The sequence below is a fragment of the Larimichthys crocea genome, chromosome XV, assembly GCF_000972845.2.
Source record: "Larimichthys crocea isolate SSNF chromosome XV, L_crocea_2.0, whole genome shotgun sequence".
NCBI lineage: Eukaryota > Metazoa > Chordata > Actinopteri > Sciaenidae > Larimichthys > Larimichthys crocea.
In genome coordinates, this window is record NC_040025.1 from 5,319,232 (window position 1) to 5,341,484 (window position 22,253).

Genomic DNA, 22,253 nt, shown 5'->3' on the forward strand with positions numbered 1-22,253 from the left:
GATAATATTAATATATGATATATATATGCAGTGATGCGCGGGTTGATCCAAATTGAGTGGACATGGTCAACCAAACATATTTTTGATGATATTCGGTCGCGGTCGGTCGGGTCGTTTGAAATAAAGATGCCGAGTAAAGTTTTGTAATTTATGTAGTAGACAAATTTTCTGTGAAATACACAGACTTTATTGGTGAATAACTGCGCGAAGAAACCGCATTTTAATAGGCTCTTTTAAATGAATATAATAACTCAGTAATGCCAGTTTTTATGTAGCCCGATGACGCTAGAAGTATCAAGAGTATAGACACTTAAAATGGGGTCAGGAAGCGGGTTGGGTACAATATTCACAATTATTTGCTGGTCCGAGTTCGGGTGGTAGTTTAAAACGTCGGTCGGTGCAGGTCATCAAACATGGACCCTTGCATCACTGATATATATATATATATATATATATATATATATAATATAATATATATATTATATATATATATATATATAAAAAAATGTCAATAGCTGTCCTTCTTAAAATCTATGCTTAGGTTTTTATAGGCGTTCTATCTGCTTTTGTGTAGCAGAGTGGTTTCAAGCAAGTTAGTTCATTCATTGGGTGGTTTCGGGAGTTACAAGGGATTTTACAACTGTAAATGCAATTGGCTAGAGCAAATTATTGAAATTCAAGTGACATATGCGTTCAAATACAAATCACAAAAGTTGCAATTACATAAGGTATAAGTGGTAAAATGAAGGGAGCCGAAAGAGTCTTCTTCTTGGTGAGGAGCTGAGCCAAATGATCCGGCTCACTAAAAAAGCCGGATTTCCCATCACTACTGTGGAAGTGATTCACGGCGAGAAAACATCCCGTCACAGAGACACTGCCCCCGTGGTCGTTTCTCTCCGGAGTGTGTAAAGACCCACAATCGTAAACTTAACGTGAGCGCAAAGTTTGCACATGCTACCCCACACACAGTCACCATGACCTACGGTAAGTGTCTTGAATTACGTGTTTTTCAGCGTTTTTGTCAAATTCAAGTTAATAATAATAAATATACTATAAAATAAGACGACATGTGACGTGTGAATCAGCCGAGCCTGTGTGCATCACAGCTGCCGAGTCAGCGCGTATAGACCTGATGAACGTACACTTTCGTTTCACTTTATAAGGAAAAGGTTAAAGTGTTAAAAAAAATTAAGCCGAACAACAGACCGGCTCACACAGTTTGTAACGAGGTGTCGGGTTATGACACATGTGACTTACACACGGGGGAATGAACGAGGCCGTGGTTAACGGGAGGATTTATGAATGGAGTTCAGCAGGTCGGACATGACACGTACCCTGAGCTCCGCACAGTGGACCGCGTACATTAATACAGAACCGGATGCTGGCCTTCAAAATACAAGCATTCAATAAAAAATAGAGAAAAACACCAGAGTAAGATGTTGTTATAATGAAGCCTATGAATTTGACTGTAACTCTGTGAATATTTAACCTTTTGTTATTGTTGCTTACTCTCCGCAAATGTGCTTGATGCTTGAATTTCCTTCGGGATCAATAAAGTATCTATGGACAGACAGATAAATACAATAAAATAAAATGCTGAGGTAGAAAAAAGATAAAAACAGAATGGGACAGGGAATGTTCAGTGGCAAGATGATGGTAATAGTACTAATGATATTATGATATGATTATCAATACTAACACAATAATCAGATCAGAAATACTTTATTAATCCCCGTGGGGAAATTGTTTTTGTTACAGCAGCTCTAACACTATACATATCCTATTTTAACACTATATACACGTGTGTGTGTGTGTGTGTGTGTGTGTGTGTGTGTGTATATATATATATATATATAATGTCAATAGCTGTCCTTCTTTGAAATTTCTATGCTTAGGTTTTTATAGGCGTTTCTATCTGCTTTGTGTAGCAGAGTGGTTCTTCAAGCAAGTTAGTTTATTCATTGGGTGGTTTCAGGGAGTTACAAGGGATTTTACAACTGTAAATGCAATTGGCTAGAGCAAATTATTGAAATTCAAGTGACATATGCGTTCAAATACAAATCACAAGTCAACGTGCTAAATTTACCTGAATTACATAAGGTATAAGTGGTAAAATGAAGGGAGCCGAAAGAGTCTTCTTCTTGGTGAGGAGCTGAGCCAAATGATCCGGCTCACTAAAAAAGAGCCGGATTTCCCATCACTACTGTGGAAGTGATTCACGGCGAGAAAACATCCCGTCACAGAAAACACACTGCCCCCTGTGGTCGTTTCTCTCCGGAGTGTGTAAAGACCCACATGACGTAAACTTAACGTGAGCGCAAAGTTTGCACATGCTACCCCACCACACGGTCAACATGACCTACGGTAAGTGTCTGTAATTAATCAAGCGTTTTTGTTTGCCGCACGTCAAATTCAAGTTACTACGACTAATAATAATAATAATAAGACGACATGTGACGTGTGAATCAGCCGAGCCTGTGTGCATCACAGCTGCCGAGTCAGCGCGTATAGACCTGATGAACGTACACTTTCGTTTCACTTTATAAAGAAAAGGTTAAAGTGTTAAAAAAAAATAAGCCGAACAACAGACCGGCTCACACAGTTTATAACAAGGTGTCGGGTTGTGACACATGTGACTTACACACGGGGGAAATGAACGAGGCCGTAGTTAACGGGAGGATTTATGAATGGAGTTCAGCAGGTCGGACATGACACGTACCCTGAGCTCCGCACAGTGGACCCGTACATTAGTTTTATTGATAGATACCTGCTGTTTATTCACGTATTAGCTGGTGTAGTTAGCCTAACCCATGTCAACAGATCAGTACCGGTTTGCACAGACAGCTAATGTCAACCTAAACCTGGCTCCTGGCAAACAAACCAAACAAGCATCTGCTGAGCGCCACCCTTCACCTACGTCTCTGGTGTGTTCATTAGCTGATATAACCCGGATCTAATTAGTAACAGTTAATGAAGTGTTTCATAAGCTGTAGTTAACCATAATGGAGGCTAGCTTGGACATAACCATTGTTTCCTGTCTCTCTGTTTCCTCTTAGGCAGGGCTGTGGACTCAGTGTGGAGATGACCTCTCCACAGTAGCTGTGTTTTGGTGGGCTGCACATCCTGGCAGTCCTACATGGCGTGCCCTGTCCAGTTCCTCTGCCGGGGGCTTCGCACCGTTGGATTAGTTCTGCTTTACTATGTGTTCTCTATAGGCATCACCTTCTATAACAAATGGCTGATGAAGGTAAGAGGCACGACTGGTTCTCCTGCTCATCTGTACACACACATGGTTTTATTTAGGGACCGGGAGTAACCTATATAGTGTTTTCTCTCTTGGAGGAGTTCTCAAGTAGGTCACTCTGCCTCCGCTAGGACATCCTTGATGATTGTCTGTCTCTCTCTCAGGGTTTCCACTACCCCCTCTTCATGACCTTGGTCCACCTCACCATCATCTTCTGCCTGTCGACGCTGACACGTCGGGCCACGCAATGGTGGACAGGGAAACCCCGCATCGTTCTCAGCTGGAGGGATTATATATATAAAGTGTCTCCAACAGGTGAGACTTGAACGTTTTAACTCTTGTGGAAGGCAGCGCAGAGTATTGAGGTTATGAAAAGGGGACTGATAGTCTTATCATGTCTATTGACTGATTAAGCTTTCAGTGAAGAGTACTATGCTCACTGAGTAAAGTCCACGCTGATACGAGCTTCAGGTGAGCAGATAGTATGAGCAGTTTTACTGTTATTTAATTCAATTTGACACTGTTTCCATCTTAAATATATATAATCACATTATTCATAATGAACTGTCTTCTCTCCCAGCCTTGGCAACAGCACTGGATATCGGACTTTCCAACTGGAGCTTCCTCTTCATCACCATTAGCTTGTGAGTCTGTAATCAGTCAATATGAATTGAGAAACCTCAGGTTATCAGTATATTATTTACCCAGTTACTGAATTGTCCCATCCTAATGTGTGTCTCCTGTTCTGTCTCAATTAAGGTACACAATGACCAAATCTTCAGCAGTGCTCTTTATCCTCTTTTTTTCCCTGGTCTTTAAACTAGAGGAGCCGGTGAGTGACCTGTTCTTCAGACTAAACCTGTTTTTACAGTGAATGGCGCTGTTGTATTGCTGAATGCTGTAATGGCTTCCACCTTATTTATGTTCCATTCATACTGGCGAGAAGACTCTGTGTGCATGAGAAAAGGTATCCTGTCATTTCCAGTCATACTAGCAGAGAGAGACTTGCTTCTGCAGTGTGCATGTGCTACATGAAAATTAAATATAAGGTCACATGTAAGAACATAGCTGCAAAGAGTGTGCACAAAGTATATAATGATAAAATAATTTTGACTATGGTTTAGTATCAAACATGTTTAGCCATGATTGTAAAAATAGAAATGTGCCTGTCACAATAATTTTGTTATTGACTTACTGACGACATGACACCTGTGGTCCCTCCCTCTCCTCTGGCATCATGCTTACAGACAGCAGTAGGTGTGTGGGGAGGCAGGTTTGAGCATTCTGTCTCTGGATCATGAAATTATGAAATCAATGACATTTATAGTCTCCAGAAGTCAAGTGACTGTGGTCAGTGGTTTTTAGTGAAGTGTTTCCACAACTTAATTCTTTAAAACTATTTTTTGGGGCCTTTTGAACCTTTTATTTGATAGTGACAGCTGAAGAGAGGGGTGGATGACATTCGGATGGTCACAGGTCGGGATTGAATTAAATGTTAGGACGATGCAGCAAGGTTGCATGCTCTACCAAGTGAGCTATCAGAACACTCCAGCAATAACAATAACATAAAAGCAAGCATCAAAGCTATGGACAGCCAATAACACCTAAACTGATCATATTATTTCTGGCAAATACATGTCCAACATGACTGCCAGACGACGTGGATCTTTAATTCTTTTCTCACGGTGTTTCTCACTCTCTCTTCTGTCCCCTCTCACCAGAACCCATTCCTGATCGTGGTGGTCCTGCTGATCTCCTGCGGTCTGTTTATGTTTACATATGAGTCGACCCAGTTTAACCTGGAGGGCTTCATCATGGTGCTGCTGGCGTCCTTCATAGGAGGGATCCGGTGGACTCTCACTCAGGTCCTCATGCAGAAAGCAGAGCTGGGTCAGTTCCTGTCAGAGTGAAAATGGTGGAAATATGGGAAGTAGTTATGTTGCAGCTGTTTTGCTTTAGCCACATAAACACTTAAATTCAGTTATGACTATCTGCTTCCCCACATCTATTCTCCTAGACTCTCTCTAGACTCTACAGAATACAAGTTAATAATTCATTCTGAATATGATGTTAAATATCACTCTTGTCACAGCAGTGTGTTTATTTATATTTTGCCATAATGTGTGTTGACACTGGGAGTGTGTTATCACATTTTCCTCCTTGTCAAACGTTGTGCTCTCCTTCAGGCCTTCAAAACCCAATAGACGCCATGTACCACCTACAACCTCTCATGTTCCTCGGCCTCTTTCCCCTCTTCCTCTATAATGAAGGTGAGTATAGTCTTAAGGTGTTGAGTGTAATCCTCTCTCAGCTCTCTCACTGTACTAAACTAACCTCTATAGCTCTAATTGTGGAGGTTTATCAAAGCTTACTAGGAATACTTGATCAATCGTGAATAAACATGACTCAAGCTATGCAACAATATTATTTCACATGCATTTTAAGTTACACTTACAATTAAATGAGTCCAGCACTTAAGATAAATAAGTAAACAGTTGGAAACTGTAAAGATGCATCTTTACTGAATGGAGCTTTGTGTTTCACCGACTTGCCTTTGTTGTTTTATTTAAGCGTCTTTTTTGGGATCATTTTTTATAAATAAATTAAAAGAAGTATTGGAAGAGCAGCCAGCCTGAGAAGTAAAATCCAGATCCAGGGCATACAAGTCCTCAATAAACCATTCCCTGCTGCTCTACCTGGTGTTGTTTTTTTTTTTTCTCTAAATGACTAATGGGGACAACCGTGTATGGGTCATTGCCCTTAAGGATTATGTTGCAGCCTGTTTTGCTTCTGCTGGCTGCAGCACACAGGAACACTGGAAAATGGTTTGAGCTACCCTTTAAGTGTAGGTATTGGAACATTAGTGTGACTATTAGATTCACTTAAATGTCAGATATTCTTACATTTCAAGTATTTTTTCATTAGCTACATTTCTTGCACTCCAATAATCCAATAGTAATGCGATTTTTGGCAGTTACAAGAGCGAGTTGGAGCCAGAGTCAGAGTGGACCGTTCCATTAAGATGTGTGCTTTATAGTTGCACCACAAAAAGGGAAGTTTAACCACAGGAACATGTTAATCCAGATATGACTGCATCAGAGTTATCTGCACTTTAGGGCTTGTGGAAATCTAACTGCTCGACAGAGATCAAACATTGTTAGCATGCTGATTGTACCTTTATTAAACATCACAGCCTCCTCTCTGTCTTGTTTCCAGCGCTCAGCCTCAGTACCTCAGAGAAGTTATTCCGGGTGACGGAGCTCTCGCCTCTCCTGTATTCGCTCTTCACACTGAGCATCGGCGGCTCGCTGGCCTTTGGGTTGGGTTTCTCGGAGTTCCTGCTGGTCTCCAGGACCTCCAGCCTCACTTTATCCATATCAGGGATCTTTAAGGTACCTTTTTAATTCTGTGTGGAGTGACCTTCTCTTTGAATCAGTCAAAATCAGCCAAACAAATCCAGAGAACCTAGCACAGGTTACTTTAATGTGAGCACATTGTGTTTGCTACTATATGCTAGACTGTACTGTAATATTACTGAAGTCTTTCGGTCAGCTTTACTTTTCTTCTGTGTAAAGAGCATTACATCTGTGTAAAGTCTTTCTAATACACTCTCATTCTGTTTATTTTCTTGTCTTCCTGTAGGAGGTGTGCACTCTGCTTTTGGCAGCGTCTTTGATGGGAGACAAAATGAGCTCGCTCAATTGGCTCGGGTTCGTTGTGTGTCTGTGTGGCATTTCATTGCACGTGGGACTCAAGACATATTATTCCAAAAGTAAGTGTTTATCTATATATGTATTTTTTTGTTATTCATTTTACTGGTATTGGCAATAACACGTTTCATGATGTATAGAACTTTCTGCTTTGATTGATTGTTTCTGATAGTTATTCTACAAAACAAAATGTAAAACATACATCCATTCTTTCTCCGTCAAAAAAAAAAAAGGACAGCATTAATTTTTTTAACCTGGAGCATTTTTTTTCCAACGCTCTCCCCATCATTGATAGAAAACACTAGATGCAACATGTCATAATGACCTGCCATGTATATTTATGTGCCCATCAGGGAGTCAGGGACGCTCACACTGCCAGCTGATGTGGCAGTGCGAGTGTGGGCAGTCAACCATGGTGAATTGAAAAGTCAATTCTCAGGTTTCCATATTATGTTCATGTAAGTTGCATAACATACCATGATTGACAAAATCATGCCCATGCACACACAGTGTCTGGTAATCTTCAGTCAGACTGAAGGTTACCAGACACTTCAGCAGATAAATGTAAAAATAGTTTTCAGGTGTCAAACTCTGCACATACATTATTCTGCACAGTGAAGCTCAAACATCAAGTAACAATAAGCAAAAGTTTTGATGATGGTGATGATCATTTTGTCAATTTTGATATCCATCAGATAAGGGCCCATCTTTAAGGCAGCTCAGCAGTAAAGGCCCAGAGCTCGAGTTGCCGTTACTGCGGCAGAACGGAGACGAAAGAGAGGATTCAGCTGCAGATGACTACAATGACGAGGACGAGGAACAAGAAATCACTCTGCACTGACATCACAGGACAGTCTAGACTGTCTTCATACTACTCCTACCTGTACAATTCCTCTATCAACAGTGTTTGAACAGTGATATCGAAGCCTTGGAGCTTCCAAAACCTCTGCGTTTGGGACACACTGCCACAAAAAAAAAGAGAACAGCCTCTTCAGCTCTTTTCTTCCACCGATCACGTCTTCAGGCCAGGCTGGGGCCTCACTATCAGCTGTACGTTAACTGTGGACTTGACACAAGTTATGATCTTTTGCCTTAGGGGACCTTCAGAAATGTAGCTAATACATCGGAGTGTCAACAAAGTATGATATATGGACAAAGAGGGTGTTAACAGGGATACTTTGACACCTTGAATTGTAGTGGCTCATTCTCTATCTCTCTCTCTCATATATATATATATATATATATATACTGTTTTGTGAAGTGGCACAGCTGCCTTTAGAATAAATGGTTACAAAACTGAACTGACAAATGTACAGTGTTTGGTTTTGAAAATCAGCTAGAAGTGTCCTGCAGAGTGTTAACCTAATTTAAGAATAAATTATGCTTTTCCATAAGTATGTAGCCTGATTCCCAAGAAAAGGGAAGTTTAAGTTATTTTGTGTAAACACAGGATTAATAGTTGATGTATGATATAGTGCCTCAGATACCTATTTTTGTTATTAAAGCTAACAGTACAATTTAATACAACCCTATAACAGTTGGGACGCTGTATGAAACATAAATGAAAATAGTCTGCAATGATTTGCAAATCCTTTTCCACATACATTTAATTGAATACAGTGTAAAAATAAGATGTTAATATTCAAACTGATTAACTGTGTTTTTGTAAATATTCTGCTAATGGACTAATCAATGAATTGAAAACTGTTTTGAGCCTGCTCTGAATGTGACTTTATCATCTTCATATTGTGAAATGCCACAGTAATCTTTACTCAAATTCGTTTCAAAGGCTAGCTGTGCTAACTGAAAGACAAGCATACATTTACATGAAGTAATGAGCTGCAGGGTTGGAGTCTAAAATGAATGGTCTCCAACCACGAGACGTGAAATGAATACCTTAATGTGCCTTCTTAACGTCGCAGTAGTCAAGCAGACAACTTTGAAAGAGCTATTTTCAATGCATCATAATTAAATCTGTTATTCTGTAACTACCTGAGTTGAAAGCCATTTTATGAGTTTTTTTTAATGTTTTGTTTCATTTTCTGTAAAATGCAGCATTGTTGCAATACATTAAGAAATAAATGTGATTTTTGTGTCAGAATAAATGTTTTAACTCGTTTGTGGGACACACTTTAGAATGTCATGTCTGCCTCCTTCCTCCTTATTAACTTAAATTTTATTACATTGCTGGTGAGCCGTTTGATTACATTAATTACATTTACCCATCAGCCAAGATGCCATGTCAACATGGGCCATCATTACAGTAATTGAGTTTACTTACACTCAACTTGATTAACTCTAGACCTGGAAGGAGCACTCGTCTCTGGAAATGTTGTCCCACTGTACTGATGAACTCCTCCAAAAAAGAAAAAAACTTCTTTTTTAACCATACTGGTAGAAAAATGTCACTGATCTCACACACATTTGTTATGATATAAACAGTCATTAACATTATTATTACTTAATGAACTAGTCCCACAGTTAAGGACCAGTAATCTTATTAATGATCTCTGATTGTAGATCTGGGCTTTTCTCTCATTACTATTGACTGATAGCATTGTATCGTTTTAATTATGTAGGATATCGATATTATATCAATATTACTTTTTGGGCTGCCCATCTATTATCAAGGACTTGCCTGATTTCCAGAATCAATGGGTTTGTTTTTCTTTGAGAGAGACCAGATGTCGACCACAAATTCACAAAGTTGGAGAGACTTTTGCTGGAAGAACTGTGTGAGGTTTTTCATAAGCCCAAAAATAAAATCAAAACAAACTGGACATCAGAACCAATGCTTGAGACAATTTGGACAATTAATGGCAGACCATGCTCACATTTCTTTGGTCCTTCCCTGCCTTACAACCCTTCTGGACTCATGTGCAAGTTGCCACAAAGAGGATTTGGGAATTTGATTTTGAGTTTACTCGTCTTTCATTCTAATTGGGGAATATATCAAGGGATCTGGATAATAGGGACACATATTTATTAAAGAACTTATGGCAGCAAGTAAAAAGGCAATAACTAGATGCTGGCTCCTTAGGGAACCTCCCACTTTGAACCAATGGAAAAATATAATAAATAACATATGCAGTATGGAACGCATAACATTTATTTTGAGATTTCAGAAGGAAAAGGGAAAAGCTGAATGGGTCACATATTTAGCTGATGGAGAATGTGGCAACTGAAACTGTAGTAAACATAATTGTGAATGAAAGTGTATCATCCTGTGTGTATTATTAAACATAATTGTGAATGAAAGTGTATCATCCTGTGTGTATTATTATGTGACTAAATGACCTCATGCTTATGTTATTAAAAGAAAAAAATAAAGTTATATATATGTTTGTGTGTGTGTGTGTGTGTGTGGTGTGTGTGTAAATATATGTGTATATTAATATATATATATATATATATATATATATATGTGTGTGTGTGTGTGTGTGTGTGTGTGTGTGTGTGTGTGTATATATATATATATTACTTACTTACTTACTTACTTACTTATACTAACAATCAATAATTCTTAATGTCCAGGCCTGCACCTGGTTCACCTGCCAGCCCAGATCCATGGTAGTGTGAGAGTGTGGTCAAGCTCCATTTGATTTAAGCATACACTACTGCAGCATTCATGAACCAAATAATAGATAAACTGTTAAACTCTGAGAGCCATTTTATCCACTGACAGTTCAATATGAACGACACATGAACTGGCTGACTTACATCCTATAAACCCTTTGGTACATATCTGTGCTGGTCTTGTTTGCTCTGTGGAGGACTTTATAGCCCTCACCGGAGCACCACGCCCCTGCTGCAGCGGCAGGAGGGCCCTGCTTCTCGGATTTCACCCGGAGGAGTTGAGATACAACCTGCTGAGGGGAGCTGCTCCACAGTTTAGCGGAACTGGCGCGTGTTGACATCCCCACCTCTGGAATGCTGTGTGGAGTCGGTCTCTGAAGGAATAACGTGGAAACAAGCAGCGAGCAGCCAGGTAAGAAGAGAGCTCACCTGAGCCAGGTGAAGGCGAGGAAAAAGTCCTAGTGTAGTTAGTGTGGCTCACGGTTCTTGTTAGAGGTCCTCTCTGTGTGCTCTCAGGTGTTGCCGTCCATTGTTGTACTGGAAACTGTTGTAAAACAGCCCAACTTTACCTGAGGAGAGGGACACAGTTCATTTTCTTCATGTCTGTGAAATATAACGTTTTACACATTCAAAATAATTGTCAATATCTAAGAATTCCTATTTAAAACATCATTAAAGTATCTGGTATTTGGCGCATTGTAGTTAGGCGAAGCTAACTTAATGTACGCAGTTATTAAATAAGGCGCTGCTCGTTAAAAACTCAGTCCTGTGTTTGTTAGTGCTGCTCACTGACATCACCATCATACTACTCAGAGTGTGTGTGTACTGTACAGTCAAGGCTTAATATCAATAACAGTAGGGACATGTTGAACTTTATGTACCACCCAATCCATCCATGAGCATTCAAATCCTCCATATGACATGACCATGAAGTTGTATGGAGGAGGTGTTGCACATTTTTATTCCCTCCTTCATCAGAGGACCACCCTGAGGCCACCTGGGTATTGGAGTTCACTGGAGTTTTACTTTTTTTTTTCCAGGTGAGGTCACTCCAAGGGCGGAAAAACCCTCGAGACCATTTTAATGTCACTGTGGTGTCTTCATCTACAGATGCATAGTATGGGAAATCAGGCCAACATCAGCTTTAAATCCTTAACAGAACATCTTTCATGTCGGATATTAACTGAGCCACAAACGTTAGAAATAAATGTGCAATGCGATTAAGGATTATTTTCATTATCTACTAATCTGCACATTATTTTCAAGATTAATCAATTCATCGTTTAGTCTATAAAATAGCAGATTGTTCACCCCGGTTTGTCAAAGCCTAAGGTGACGATGTGTTGAATTGTGTTTAATATTATATGAAACATAAAAGTAGGCTCAAACAGCACTTTTTGACATTTCTCTGACAATTGATTAGTCGACTAATTATTCTCGACTCTTTCTCAATCAACTCTCGTTGCGACCACAAGTGCGGTGGAGGTAGCTCACGCAAGTGAAGAGCTGTTGCCCTGATTTTTTTCTCTCGCTTATGTAACTTAATTACACACGGCCAGATTTTGAAAAGGTTGTCAGGCATTTTCATAACAACAGCCATGTTTTTCCTCTCTGCCTGACAGGCAGACACCTATCTGTTCACATAGGTATGCATGACACACGGGTCAATTTAAACCCAGACATGGCAACACTCAGGCAAGCAGGCACATGTGAAACGTGGGAAAAATATACAAAAAGAGCAACATGATCGCGGCACATACAGCGCATGATGGCTGTGTGATGTGGTCTGAAAAAGGCCTTCAGGCAGGATGCAAGTTTAACTCTTCAGGGGTGGTCTGTCCATTCATGATGTGTCACTGTAGGGGCTGTTGTTAAGCTTAGTCGGTAGAGCAGCCGTCCCACGTACAAAGGCTCAGTCCTTGCTGCATCAGCCCAGGGTTCAAATCCAACCTGTGGCTCTTTCCCGCATGTCATTCCCCATCTCTCTGCCCACATTCATGTCACTCTTCAGCTGTTCTATCAAAATAAAGCTTGAAAAGGCCAAAAAAAAGATGTATCACAGTAAAGTAGAGAGCTCAGACAGTCTTGAACACTGAACATACCCTGGATCATTTCATTTGTCCTGAACACTTCTCTCATATACAGTCACAGGTCTGTAGCCTTGTTCTGCCTCCATCTGGGTGAACAATGTTCTCATTCACAAAGAGCAAATGTCAGCGTTTTTGCCATTGTTTTCTAAAGAGCATTGGCCCACACACATTTATCTTTATTTAGCTGCAGTCAGGCATTTCATATTTCAAATGCAAATGGAACATGCTCATCATGCCTGTATACAGACGTTTTGTAGCAGGGTGGAAACAATACTACTAGACAAGTGTTGTGCTTGATATATTCCCAAGGTTGCAAATAATCTTTCTCTTTATTAAAGAATAAGACTAAAACATAATTATATAGTGTGTGCAGTTGAACGATGCTGAAATAGATAAAAGCATGCAGTGGATGTCCTGTGTGAAGGTCGGAGCTCTCAGACAGAGGCGTGTTAGTTTTACGGCCTCTTAAAGTGCTGTGTCTTTGTTAATATTACAGTCCTGTGTGTGTCTGTGTGTGTGTGCGTGTGTGTGTCATTAGCTGTGTGAAGTCTGAGGGTCTGTAATAGGGACAAGCACTGAAACACCTGTAGTCTGACTCAGCCATAAAAGAGTTCCCATGGGAAAAGTATACAAATATTTGATTTTCGTTATAGTCGCATGAAACCTGTTTGAAAGCCAATGGATCATTTTCAGAAATGCACAGTTTGAGTGTACTTATTTCCATTGTCAATTAAACTGCTGATTAATGACTCCTTTCATTTGTTTTGGTACATTGTTTGGTCTGGCCAGCTGTCCAAATCCAAAGATCGTCAGTTTGCTCTCATGGAAAAAGAAAGAAAAGAAGCAAATCTTCCCACTTGAGAAGCAGGAACAAGTTAATTTTGTCACTGTTGCTTGAAAGATTATTCAAAATAAATTTCTGTTGACATGCCAAGGATTTCACACATATTTTATAATAGTACCTGTGCTGCTTCTCTTGGTTTTAGCATTGTTTGTCTTCATTTAACTATTTAATGCAGGCTGTTTCACTCTACTGAGGCAGTTGACTATGATAAGTAAAAGTATGTTAAATATTAATAGTATTGTTTTCCATGTTTCTAGGCTCCACTCATGTCTTCTCACCTCCTTGCTTCATCATCATCATCATCATCATCATCATCATCTTTCTGGCTAATGTTGTGTTTCCTGCTCAGTGTCCTCTTGCTGCTGTCCCCAGGTGCCCATGGCCAAGGTAGCGTGTCTTCCATGACCGTTGTTAGTCACTTATTTTTCACCATAATAATCTATAAATACTGTTTGTTTATAACGTTGTTTATAACATTGTTTACAGTTCCTTATCACATCAGAGTAATGCTTGTATGTAGTAAGATTACTTTTAGATTACTTTTCTTTTCTGTTCAAGCATGGCACCAAAATGGAATGAAAAAATAATTCTGTTCACTGGGATGTTTGGCATATTTCAAAACAGCAACATTCAGAAGCTGTTAGAAAAATATATGATCTTCGTGACTGACCGCCTCTCACGTTAGTCATGGACCATTTGCTTTACAAAGACGTTTTGTAGCCTTCTCATGTCCGACCGTTCCCTCTTTATGTCTGTGATTGTCACAGTACTGCTCTGATGACATGTTGTGACCACTGTACTATATCAATATTTTTGAATTGTTTTGGATCCTCTAATACTACCACACTGACACAGCTTAACATGTTATCTTTCTGTGTTATTAAGATAAGGTGCAATTTCTATATTTCTATATTCGTTTCATTTTGATTCCACATTTCATAAAAGAAACAATCAGCAAGACTCAAAAGCAAAAAAAAAGAAAAAAAGAAAATGACTGTGACCAGCTGCTCTTGGCCCACAAATCAGGCAGGACAACACAGCTTGTCTGCATATCTGCCTGCTTGTGTGTAAAAGTTGTTTTGGTTAATGGGTCTGTTGGACCTTGACCCGAATCTCTCTAAATCCCCATCAGACTCTATCTTATCGTCTGCCAGGAACCCCAGAAGATGAGAGGCCCCTGGCCCACATACACATACACACATACATGCTATTCAGAAAAGGATCTGTTGAGTGCTGAGGGTCATACGTCCAAAGAAGCAATGAAGACAAAGTTCTGTGATTCATGCTGTTCATGTCTGCACTCCTCTGTTTTCTTCCGTTCCCCCCACCCCCCTTATCTTCCCCTCCATCTATTACCATGGACATGTACATACAAAACCCTGACACACTGTAACTCTGTGACGTTCCTCTGACATGACCTTTGTCCCTCAAGTCCCCAACCAGCGTCCTGTTCCTGTTTCTATACCAGACAAGAGGACAGGGCGAGCTTTGATGGATGGAGGGGCAGCTGGAGAGAGGGATGGTTGGAGGGCGGGAGGATAGACACATGAAAGACGCTGCTTGTTGGGAAACCCCTGCTGGAAATTATGTAGATGAAGTGGAAACAAGAGATGGATTTGATTTTTGAAGAAGGAAGTGAGAGGGGTCCTGGAGAACGGGAAGAATGAAAAAAGTTTCACAGCTTCTCTTTTTGATCAAAAGCTGTCACCGTCTCCTCTCTCTTTGACCTAAAATCCCTGAGTAGACATCATGCACACACACGTACACACACATTTTAAAACTTCTCTCTTCCCTTTGTCTCTGTGAATGTCAAGGTCGCCTTAAGCTGACGGTCCTGTCCGAGGACAGACTGCAGATGAAATGGAAGGAGGCTGATGGACCCGTTCAGGGCTACAAGGTCCGAGTGAGACCCATCTCAGGTGAGACTTGTGTTAAAATCAGTCACGTGTAAAATTCCCTCTGTCAGAAGTCGTGCGCCTTGTTTCCACAAAGGTTATTTTGTGATTTTTTCTGTTGCCTGTGATGAACAATTAACCTCCTGTGGTATTACTGATTACATTCCTGAATTGTGCCACGGCAACCTTCCCTTAAACACATGCCTGTTTGTTTCTCTATTATTATTTCCAGGTTATTATTTAATTTATTCATGGCTATTTTTGCAATAATTTTATGATTCATCAGTGTGAGGCAAGAAAAAGTCAAAAAAAAAAAAGTTGATAATGTGCATTTAACCTCTGAATTTTTAAGAAGAGATTTGCATCTGGAAAACATCTTAGGCTGTGTCTGAATAAAAAAAAACAAACTCACATTCTTGGATTCTTTGGTTTTGGAATCATGAATGCCATTGTAAGCATCTCTGCCTCTGGCAAAACAAACACAAGAAAAGAAGATTGTGTTGCAACATCAGATAAAACCCCTCATGATATATTGTCCTTCAAACACCCGATAACTCTTTGATGTTCTGTAGAAACCTGGGCTGAAACCAGTAAGAAATCACTACGGTGGTTTGTTAAAACTAGTGAATGATCCTGTATGTCTGCATATGCTTTACAAAAGAGTCTCTGAATGGATAGACGTACTGTATATCACAAAAGATATCCCAGTCTGATCATAAACGTTTTAGATCAGATCATGTCTGAAGTCCAAGCTTTGATTCCCCCCTCCTGCTGTTTAAAACAGCATATCAGTGTGGAGTGAAAGTGCCTTTCATCTCACTGTGAACAACATTGCCATGAATGTTTCAGCTCTCTTGCTTCACAGGTGATTGTTTGGATAGTAACGCCTCCCCTCTGCCTTCACGTCCGTGATTCCTCCAGCCCCCTCAAACTTCTTCCTTAACATTGTTTTCTCCCTGTCACCCTCTTATCTGCCATTCCACACCGTGCAGCTAAGCCCAGGCACGTCTGTGAGCGAGACAGAGAGGGGCTTAGAGGAAGAATTCAGTCTGTCGTGAGACCTCAGGTGTAGGGTACCACTCTGGAAAATGCATTAGAAAGAATTGCAGAAGGTTTCGACATACACGTGTGATGACATAAGAACGTCATATCATTTGTAAAGGATAGAAAAAATGTTGAGAACCAGATAAAGAAAGAAGAAAGAGGGATCACTGCGGGTTGCTGAAGATTTAGCTTCAGTGGAAAAATACAGTTCATTGCTTTGGGTTTACCTTCATGGATATAAAATATGTTATGATTTTAAGATCTCTTACAAGTGAATCGAATCAGACGAGCAGTGGCAGTAATGTGCACTATCTAGTGGGTTGCTTCAGTGGCTGTTGGAGCTCGTTGTGCATTATGATGAGATGAGATGATGAGAAATGAGTGTGTTTCTGCAGGATGCTGATTAAACATTTAGACGTTTTATTGCTTACATGCTGACTTTTGCACCCTGAAGTCTTAAGTCATTTGCAGATTCAGAGGTGGGTGTCAGCCAGGGTTGCTGCCTTTCTCTGCTTCTCTATTTCTCGTATACAAACTGTTGAACTGCTCGTGCTAACTCAGCAAAAATATTTAAGTTTGCTGATGACACATACTACAGCGTCTGGGTTAATAAGCAGATTAGATGAATCAGCAAGTAGGAGGGAGGTGTCTGATCTTGTAAGCCGGCGCAGCCGTGACAGCCTTCAGCTTAATATCCTGATTCAGGAAAGAACAACTCTGACAAAACCAGTGGAAAATATGAAGGAATGTAAATGTATTTATTTATCTTTTAAATTCCTTTCATGTAAATGATGGTGTTGAGAGCTGCAACGATTCATCAATACATTTTTTTTTTTTTTTCAAAATTAGTAGTAGACAGCTATCGCAAAAAAATGCTCTGGACCGCCCTCTGACAGTTTTTGCATTGTGGACGTAAGATATTTGAGGACGTCACCTTGGGCTTTAGGAAACACAAATATTTTTCACCATTTTCTGACATTTTATAAACAAAATATCTTAATAAGGTAAATGAACAATAGATAATTAATAGTGAAAATAATCATTATTGGCAGCTCTCGTGTTGACTGTTGTCTCATCTTTCAAACATCATGAATACAAGTTTCTGGCAGTGTTTGTAGTAAGTTAACTAATTCTCAAAGTACTACTAATACACTACTGTACTACTAATGCTAAAATACAGGCCCTCTGCTGCGTATTCTACAGAGGCTGTCATTTCTCAACCAAAGTGCTCATCTTTTCCAGAGATGCCACAGCCAGAGCTGATGCTGACCACCACACGTGGCCGAGCAACGGTGGCGGGACTGGACTCCAGTCAAGAATACGCCCTCCAAGTCCTCGTGCTCAACGGGACGACAGAGAAACTCCTTGCGAAGCGACGATTCACCAGTAAGAAACACAGCAAGGTGGATAGGAGAATTATTACCAAAGGGAACTAGTGAACTTAAAAAGGTGAAACATGAAGTATTGGAAAGAAATAGACCCAGCAATGTGGAATGATAAAAAGGTATGTGTCTGTATGTGTATGAGCGAGAGGGAGGATGACTGCATTATCAGCCATATTATGTAATGATTTTTAAACTGGAATTCACAAAACAAGCTACAGACCTCTGTGGGGTTGATCAAGGGACATCAACGTGGAGTCAATGCCCCTTGATTAACCAAGGCATGATTTGATGTACAACACTGACGGGAGATGAAAAGAAACACCATCGGTCCTGCTGTTCACTTTGTACTGTGAGATAACAAGACAGCAGAGTTTGGACATTCCTACACTTTCTTGGAGTGCGCAGTGGTTCGTCCAAATCCACACACACACACACACGCGCACACACACGCGCACACACACACACACACACACACACACACACACACACACACACACACACACACACACACACACACACACACTCTAAGTGAGCTGCTGTAAATTCTACTCTAGATTACAGGCTGAAAGTGGGTTGTGTTTGAACTTACTGTGTATATTTACATGAGTTCATAGGTTGTAAATGTGCCCACCAACCCTTGTTCATGTATGGCTCACAAAGAAAACTGTAACTTTAACTCTTTAATGCACAAGCTATGCAAACCACTTCTAACACGAGTGTTTCTTTGCTATGTCTTTTGAAATTATTTTACTGTTTTAAGTATTTATTAAATATCTTGTTTTTGATGACCACAAATCACTTTATGAACAAGAACATTTTTGTATTACATGTATGGGTTAAAAATTACCCATATACATTAGTATTTAACAACCTTTCACCTGCCAACAGCTCAACTTGGCTGCTTTCAGACATACAGCAAAGAAACACTCCATTTGCTACAAAGCATCGAAGGGTTAAAGGCTTGCAGATCAGCTTGCACAGAGGAGAGTAGTTTGTCTCAGAGTTGAGTTTACCGGTAATTTCTGAGGAGAAAAACGTCGGGATGGGGGCATTTTGATGAGGCGTCACCCGTGTTTAGAGGATCAGTCTGTGTGTGGGATTGTCTCTTGTTGCCCTTCAGGCTATATTTATCTCTGACTTCAGCGCTGTTGTTTCCTGCAGCAGTGATAGTGAATCCCATCACAGCTCTAAGTCTGTCGATTTCCTCCTTTCACTTTTGACATTGTGTTGTTGACTGATTAATCCTCTCCCTGGGCTTATATTGGATTGTCTAGTATGTGGATGTAGCCTGTGGTTCCTTTCAAACAGCGTTGGTGATAATAGGTTACTGTGTCGAGTCGGGCAAGTACAGGCAGCTCTGGAAAAACATGTCAACTTGGAAATTCGTAACTCTGGCTGTCATGGTGGAATGATGGCAGTCTGGGAATTCCTTCCTGATGCGTCTTCACCTTTCCCATCTGCTTCAACCCCCTCTGGGCCCAGTACTTATTTCCAGTTGTGCAATTAATAGCAGGTTACTGTGTCAAGGTAATTCTCACTTCCTTCGAAATTTCACCCTCAATTTGCTGCTGTTGACCTTGTCTCTTAACTCCAGGCGAGGATTCGATGACAAGACCCGGTGACGCAGTTAAACAAGAGAATATAACACCTCAATCATGTTCAGTTTAATCTGATCTCACACCTACCACATACTGAAGTCCAATCTACAAATTGGTATGGTGTCTACTTAGTCAATGGTCCAGTCAGTACTTTTACACAAAAAGTATGGGAAATGGAGCTATTTATGTAATAGGAGGTAACAGAAATGAAAGCAATGGTCCATGACACATGATCCTGATCAGAGGCCACCATCACAATGCAGTAACTTCTTTTTTATAAGATGTAAATCTCAGTAATGTTATTGACTTTAATAATAGATTACTCATATTTGTCATTCCCCTCGCTGCACTTTCTGTGTTCCAGTGGAGGGTCTGCGGGAGGAGGAGATGATCCGCAGCGGTAGCCGAGAGCAGAAGAAGAAGTTGTTGCCAGGGGGGTCAGGGTCAGGAGACCTGGATGATGTGACGGAGGCTCTCCTGGATCTTCCAACAGTTCTGTATCCGGACCCCACCACCACCGCTGCTGCTACTACTAGTACAGGTAGTGCATGCTAGTAGATGATAACACTACACACATTCACACACACTCACAGACGTCTTGGTGTGTCAGGCAATTCACACCCAACACAATACATACAGTCCCCTCCAAAAGTATTGGAACAGTGAGGCGAATTCTTTTATTTTTGCTGTAGACTGAAAACATTTGGGTTTGACATCAAAAGATGAATAGGAGACAAAAGATCAACATACAGCTTTTATTTCCAGGTGTTTACATCTTGATCCAATACACAATGTAGAAGATAGCACCTTTTGTTTGAACCCATTCATTTTTCATGTGAGCAAAAGTATTGGAACAGAAATAAAACCTAATATTTAGTTGATATCAAACCCAAATGTTTTAAGTCTACAGCAAAAATAAAGGAATTTGCCTCACTATTCCAATACCTTTGGAGGGGACTGTAATAAAGTCCTGAGGGCTTGAATATGAAAGAAAGTAGGTTAGTTGTACGCAATCGTGGCTTCAGAAGTGTTTTCCAGTGCAGGGAGGCAGCATGAAATGACTATCACACATAAAAGCAACATGAAACAGTTGCATGTAAGATGAAACACTGATTAGGTAAAAACAGTTCGGAAACATGAGTAAAATTAGAACTAAATCTGGTGGTAACATGTCAACAGTGTATTATGTGGACAAATAAGTTTAGTGGTCAAGACAAGGCCAGAATATAAAACATGTTTTAAGACTTATGATTTACTTATGATGTAAAAACTGAGGCAGCGGCAGCAGACAGAATATACAACTTACCATTACAACAAAAGCTTGCTCACCCCTTGACTAATCTTAGTTAGAAGGGTCGCTATAGAGTTTTGCAAAATCTGGACCTGAGTATATAGATGTATACCCTTCTGTAAGAAGTGCCAGTGGTCAGTCATTCAGATGCTGTTGTGTGCCATATCCTTGAGCTATACTACATGAGTAAAAGGATAAGTTCAAACAAAAGCTTGTGTGTTTGGATGAGATAGGATGAGAACCACTCCAGGGCATGTCCAGAAAAACCCACCGTCTGTTTCAGTCTTTGTGGTGTGGTAAATAAAATCCTATAACAGAGCTCTCTGGAGCATATTTCTCAGAGATGATCTCTTTGCTCTGATCTTCCAAGGCCTGTCATTATAGCACTATTTAAGAGGGGAAAAGGCACGGAAATGTTACCAATACACACGTGTGGCACACACCTACACCTAGGCACTTTGAGACAAATGCACACACAGTAATGACAGCCCAGGAAACAGTAGGTGGAACACAGGAAACAAAGGCTGGAACATGATGGAAGAAGGAAAAAGGAGGTGGGCGTGTGGGTGTGTTAGCAATGCTGGATCTGTCAAGCAAAGATGTAGCCTATGAATCATAAAGCAATAATATTTTACTTCTAATGTTTTCTCTCACTTCTGAGACTTCTCACTTTGATACTTCTGAAGTCACACGGATTTAATGTCAGCAGTATATTTCCTGTCACGCACAGTCTCTGCTTATCTTACAACCGCACCTCTCTCCTCCAGAGCCCCCGGCTACAGAAACCCCCTCTCAGCCCACCGACGAGGCCCCAGAGAAAACTGCCAAAGAGAAGAAGAAGAGGAAGAAGGAAAAAGAGCGGGATCGTTCTAAAGTGGAGAACAAGGAGGAGCAGGGGACGACACAAGGAAAAGCAGCCGAGGAGAGACCCCGGAAGACTCCCTTTCCCACCCAACCGGTGACAGGTAACCTGTATGAAAAACATGACATGAAAATAAAATGCTTCTGTTTAATGAACCAAAACACCCTTTAATCTGAATGAACGTCTGGTCACCATCATCTGATGGCTTAAGGAACAAGAGGCTTGAGAGCAGTAAGTGTTGGTGTTTGAAATGTGATGACAGTGTTTACACTGGGAGGGTCAGGTAAAAGAAAGGATAATGACAGGCCTTCCTGTTCGGCTGCAGGGTACATGTGTCCTCTCCCTCTCAATCCAAGAGAGCACACTCATTCACATGCATGGAAATTCACTTCATGTTCATGTGCGCACCATGTCGACACATGTACACGTTGTGTGTGAATACCTAAATGCATAGAGCCATCTGTTTCCTGATGGGAAACCATGCATTTACTCAACAAGTCTCTGGAACTCTCAGTTGAAGACTATCATGCTTCCTTTTCTTAAGGTATGTCTCCACGGAAACCATTTGAGTGTGACAGCGACGCAGCAGCCGACATCATGCTGTTGGTGGACGGCTCCTGGAGCATCGGACGCACCAACTTCAGACGGGTCAGAGATTTCTTGGAGGGCCTGATGACACCCTTCCACATCGGGCCGAACCACATTCAGATTGGT

General features: G+C 40.6%; 2 protein-coding genes across 4 annotated transcripts in view; both read left to right on the plus strand.

The window, feature by feature from the left end:
• Positions 1 to 962: 962 nt before the first annotated feature.
• On the plus strand, positions 963 to 9,055 carry slc35h1 (solute carrier family 35 member H1). 3 transcript variants are annotated; one of them, XM_027288661.1, is made up of 11 exons: positions 2,265 to 2,364; positions 3,057 to 3,247; positions 3,409 to 3,559; positions 3,825 to 3,888; positions 4,004 to 4,076; positions 4,966 to 5,134; positions 5,431 to 5,514; positions 6,461 to 6,636; positions 6,887 to 7,016; positions 7,308 to 7,412; positions 7,650 to 7,780. In XM_027288661.1, the coding sequence occupies exons 2-10, from the start codon at positions 3,137 to 3,139 to the stop codon at positions 7,376 to 7,378; spliced, it is 1,029 nt and encodes a 342-aa protein (XP_027144462.1). In that variant the 5' UTR covers positions 2,265 to 2,364; positions 3,057 to 3,136; the 3' UTR covers positions 7,379 to 7,412; positions 7,650 to 7,780. The 3 variants fall into 3 exon arrangements, with proteins under 3 accessions (XP_027144461.1, XP_027144462.1, XP_027144460.1); XM_027288660.1 differs by lacking the exons at positions 2,265 to 2,364; positions 7,308 to 7,412 and adding an exon at positions 963 to 984 and having other exon boundaries at positions 7,650 to 9,055; XM_027288659.1 differs by lacking the exon at positions 7,308 to 7,412 and having other exon boundaries at positions 7,650 to 9,055.
• A 1,696-nt stretch (positions 9,056 to 10,751) lies between these two features.
• The window catches only part of LOC104929234 (collagen alpha-1(XIV) chain), a 31,206-nt gene continuing 19,704 nt past the window's right edge, over positions 10,752 to 22,253 (plus strand). The window contains exons 1-7 of the mRNA XM_027288658.1: positions 10,752 to 10,942; positions 13,722 to 13,851; positions 15,279 to 15,383; positions 17,646 to 17,789; positions 19,751 to 19,927; positions 21,445 to 21,642; positions 22,084 to 22,251. Coding sequence (XP_027144459.1) covers positions 13,731 to 13,851; positions 15,279 to 15,383; positions 17,646 to 17,789; positions 19,751 to 19,927; positions 21,445 to 21,642; positions 22,084 to 22,251 — 913 coding nt within the window. The 5' untranslated portion in view covers positions 10,752 to 10,942; positions 13,722 to 13,730. The remainder of the gene's footprint in view (positions 10,943 to 13,721; positions 13,852 to 15,278; positions 15,384 to 17,645; positions 17,790 to 19,750; positions 19,928 to 21,444; positions 21,643 to 22,083; positions 22,252 to 22,253) is intronic.

Coding starts and splice junctions, on each gene's coding strand:
- slc35h1 (XM_027288660.1), top strand. CDS start 3,137: ATGGCGTGCCCTGTCCAGTTCCTCTGCCGGGGGCTTCGCACCGTTGGA. Junction 3,560..3,824: donor ATATAAAGTGTCTCCAACAG/GTGAGACTTGAA, acceptor CTTCTCTCCCAG/CCTTGGCAACAGCACTGGAT. Junction 5,135..5,430: donor CATGCAGAAAGCAGAGCTGG/GTCAGTTCCTGT, acceptor GCTCTCCTTCAG/GCCTTCAAAACCCAATAGAC.